The 4,293-nt window shown below is 45.5% G+C and overlaps 1 protein-coding gene across 2 annotated transcripts; it reads right to left on the reverse strand.

The window, feature by feature from the left end:
• Window positions 1-373: 373 nt before the first annotated feature.
• Window positions 374-3,886, reverse strand: LOC115121353 (rap guanine nucleotide exchange factor 5-like). Of its 2 annotated transcripts, XM_065014422.1 has the most exons (5): window positions 3,702-3,886; window positions 1,623-1,720; window positions 1,256-1,378; window positions 855-1,033; window positions 374-545 (listed from the first exon to the last, which is right to left on the reverse strand). In XM_065014422.1, exons 2-5 carry the CDS (start codon window positions 1,623-1,625, stop codon window positions 389-391), a joined length of 462 nt encoding a protein of 153 aa, XP_064870494.1. In that variant the 5' UTR covers window positions 1,626-1,720; window positions 3,702-3,886; the 3' UTR covers window positions 374-388. The 2 variants fall into 2 exon arrangements, with proteins under 2 accessions (XP_064870494.1, XP_029506276.2); XM_029650416.2 differs by lacking the exon at window positions 3,702-3,886 and having other exon boundaries at window positions 1,623-2,197.
• Between the last annotated feature and the right edge of the window lie 407 nt (window positions 3,887-4,293).

Raw genomic sequence — 4,293 nt, forward strand, 5'->3', positions numbered from 1 at the left:
CCCAATAAAAACACACTACCCTCCCTCTGCCCAATAAAAACACACTACCCTCCCCTCTGCCCAATAAAAACACACTACCCTCCCCTCTGCCCAATAAAAACACACTACCCTCCCCTCTGCCCAATAAAAACACACTACCCTCCCCTCTGCCCAAAAAAACACACTACCCTCCCTCTGCCCAATAAAAACACACTAACCTCCCCTCTGCCCAATAAAAACACACTACCCTCCCCTCTGCCCAATAAAACACACTACCCTCCCCTGTGCCAAAGAAATCTAAAATAAAATAATACTCAAAGCAACAACAAAAAGTTTGACAACTCTCTCCTATTTTGATCTAAACAGTACATTTCAAACTGTCCCTTGGCAAAAGACAATCAAGACCAGTTTATCTGAAAAGCTTAAAAGACATCCCATCACAAATAGTCACATACAGAAGCAGACAAACACTGACCTCCCAGGTCTGACTGAGGCGGCTAACTGCTGCGGTGTTCAGACCCATAACGATGGCAAAGAAAGAGTTGAGGTTCCTCTGGGCTTTACAGCTGAGGAAATAAAGAGTGACACACTGTTAACACCAGCTTCATACAGTGATGATACAGAAATACAAACTGCAATTCCTCACTAAACCACAGGAGGGGGCATCCTGTCCATGCAGACCTCACTATAATAGAGTGTTGTGCAGAGTTCTGTAGTTGAAGTATTGGGCCCTTAGTGAAATGGACCAATCATACTGCTCTACTTCTGTAGAAGAAGACATCACATTTTGAGGATGTAACAACACTGCTCTAAATGCTGGAGCCCACTATGTTGTGGTCAGAGAAGAGAAGATTAGAGAAGAGAAGAGAGCTCACTGGGCAGCGATTTTGATGAACTTCTTGATGAGCTGGACTCTGTTGCAGAGCGTAGGACACATCAGGACTTCTGTCATCACCCACAGCTGTACCTCATTGCAGCGCTGCAGCAGCAGCTCCAGCGCCACCGTGTGGCCACTGCTGGCATGACGGCTGAACGTGAAGTACACCAGCTCTTGCTGTAGTGGAGAGAGACAGGACAGGACACGGGTGAGCTTGTAGAAAGCTTTGAATCACTAATATCTTTAACTGTATCCTAAATGGCACCCTATTCCCTTTATAGTGCACTACTTTTGACCAGAGCTCTATGGGCCCTGGTAAAAAGGTGCACTATAGTGAATCGGGTGCCAACTGGGACGCATGCATAGTCTAGGTGATGGACAAAAGTTGATGTCACGGACCTCATGTATTGAGTTGAAGACACTCCAGTCAAAGTTTGTAAGGGTGACAGCCACGTCCCATGTGTTCATACTCAGCATGCGAGCTGACCTCTGTTGTAGCTCTGCGTTGTCTGTGAACGGGCTCTGAGAGGAGAAAGGAATATGTTATGTTCTGTTGGGGCATGTTAGAACATGTTCTTTTCTGCTGTGATATGACCCTGTGGGATATAGGCTGGAAGCATATCCAGTAGGAATCAGGAATATAATGTGATAAACCAAATGCAGAAGTAGCTTGATAGGAGGCCTGAGGACTGTCACCTCTGCTAGATTCATTCACATTGTAGCCTGCTGAGGAACTGCATTGAAGTGGACTCATTGTGATTCCTACCATGACTTCACTCAGGTCCTTTCTGCACACGTGCAGCCTCCCCACTGCTGTCAGCGAATCAGAGTAGAGCCTGTCCTGAGGCTTCAGGAGCAGTTTCTCTGGAGAGAGGAAGCATCACACACAGCACAGCCATTAGAAATATGTCAGCCAGCGTGACACCTGCTATCTGGGGTAGATAAGTGTCCCAGTGGCGGGTTGGTTCTGTTCTACAGTAGTCAGTCAGTGTAGAGTTGGTTCTGTTCTACTGTAGTCAGTCAGTGTAGGGTTGGTTCTGTTCTACTGTAGTCAGTCAGTGTAGGGTTGGTTCTGTTCTACATGAGTCAGTCAGTGTAGGGTTGGTTCTGTTCTACTGTAGTCAGTCAGTGTAGGGTTGCTTCCGTTCTACTGTAGTCAGTCAGTGTAGAGTTGGTTCTGTTCTACTGTAGTCAGTCAGTGTAGGGTTGGTTCTGTTCTACTGTAGTCAGTCAGTGTAGGGTTGGTTCTGTTCTACTGTAGTCAGTCAGTGTAGGGTTGGTTCTGTTCTACTGTAGTCAGTCAGTGTAGAGTTGGTTCTGTTCTACTGTAGTCAGTCAGTGTAGGGTTGGTTCTGTTCTACTGTAGTCAGTCAGTGTAGGGTTGGTTCTGTTCTACATGAGTCAGTCAGTGTAGGGTTGGTTCTGTTCTACTGTAGTCAGTCAGTGTAGGGTTGGTTCTGTTCTACATGAGTCAGTCAGTGTAGGGTTGGTTCTGTTCTACTGTAGTCAGTCAGTGTAGGGTTGCTTCTGTTCTACTGTAGTCAGTCAGTGTAGGGTTGGTTCTGTAGTCAGTCAGTGTAGGGTTGGTTCTGTTCTACTGTAGTCAGTCAGTGTAGGGTTGGTTCTGTTCTACATGAGTCAGTCAGTGTAGGGTTGGTTCTGTTCTACATGAGTCAGTCAGTGTAGGGTTGGTTCTGTTCTACATGTGTCAGTCAGTGTAGGGTTGGTTCTGTTCTACTGTAGTCAGTCAGTGTAGGGTTGGTTCTGTTCTACTGTGTCAGTCAGTGTAGGGTTGGTCTGTTCTACTGTAGTGTCAGTGTAGGGTTGGGTTGGTTCTGTTCTGTTCTACTGTAGTCAGTCAGTGTAGGGTTGGTTCAGTGTAGGGTTGTTCTACTGTAGTCAGTCAGTGTAGGGTTGGTTCTGTTCTACATGAACAATCTCTGGTCTAATGTCCATTGCTCGTGTTTCTTGGCCCAAGCAAGTCTCTTCTTCTTATTGGTGTATTTTAGTAGTGGTTTCCTTGCAGCAATTCGACCATGAAGGACTGATTCACTCAGTCTCCTCTGAACAGTTGATGTTGAGATGTCTGTTACTTGAACTCTGTGAAGCATTTATTTGGGCTGCAATCTGAGGTGCAGTTAACTCTAATAAACGTATCCTCTGCAGCAGAGTTAACTCTGAGTCTTCCTTTCCTGTGACGGTCCTCATGAGAGACAGTTTCTTCATAGCGCTTGATGGTTTTGCGACTGCACTTGAAGAAGCTTTCTTGAAGTTCATGAAATGTTCCGCATTGACTGACCTTCATGTCTTAAAGTAAGGATGGCTGTAATTTCTCTTTGCTTATTTGAGATGTTCTTGCCATAATATGCACTTGGTATTTGACCAAATAGGACTATCTTCTGCATACCACCCCTACCTTGTCACAACATAACTGATTGGCTCAAACACATTAAGAAGGAACGAAATTCCACAAATGAACTTTTAACAAGACACCTGTTAATTGGAATGCCTTCCAGGTGACTACCTCATGAACCTGGTTGCTAAGAGTGAGCAAAGCTGTCGTCAAGGCAAAGGGTGGTTACTTTGAAGAATCTCAAATATAACATTGCTTGTTCTGATATTTCCTAAGTTCTCTGTATTTTTCTGGATTCTGTGTGTGTGTAGGTATTACTGCACAGTTGGAGCTAGAAACACAAGCATTTCGCTGCACTTGTGGTAACATCTGCAAATCTGTGTATGTGACTAAAAAACGTTCGATTTGATATGATTTCGACAAGCAGGCGGTCAGACAGACAGACCATTGAAACTCTGGTGAATCCATGTGTGTTAAGTTGTGGTTAGTTACCTCCAGGGTAGGTGACAGCCAGCAGGACCAGCTCCTCCAGTGTGTTGTATTAGGTATGGTTAGGTTAGGGTTAGATTAGATACCTCCAGGGTAGGTGACAGTCAGCAGGACCAGCTCCTCCAGTGTGTTGTGTTGTATTAGGTATGGTTAGGTTAGGGTTAGATTAGATACCTCCAGGGTAGGTGACAGTCAGCAGGACCAGCTCCTCCAGTGTGTTGTGTTGTATTAGGTATGGTTAGGTTAGGGTTAGATTAGATACCTCCAGGGTAGGTGACAGTCAGCAGGACCAGCTCCTCCAGTGTGTTGTGTTGTATTAGGTATGGTTAGGTTAGGGTTAGATTAGATACCTCCAGGGTAGGTGACAGTCAGCAGGACCAGCTCCTCCAGTGTGTTGTGTTGTATTAGGTATGGTTAGGTTAGGGTTAGATTAGATACCTCCAGGGTAGGTGACAGTCAGCAGGACCAGCTCCTCCAGTGTGTTGTGTTGTATTAGGTATGGTTAGGTTAGGGTTAGATTAGATACCTCCAGGGTAGGTGACAGTCAGCAGGACCAGCTCCTCCAGTGTGTTGTGTTGTATTAGGTAGGTGCTCC

Source organism: Oncorhynchus nerka, unplaced genomic scaffold, assembly GCF_034236695.1.
Source record: "Oncorhynchus nerka isolate Pitt River unplaced genomic scaffold, Oner_Uvic_2.0 unplaced_scaffold_3225, whole genome shotgun sequence".
Classification (NCBI taxonomy): Eukaryota; Metazoa; Chordata; class Actinopteri; order Salmoniformes; family Salmonidae; genus Oncorhynchus; species Oncorhynchus nerka.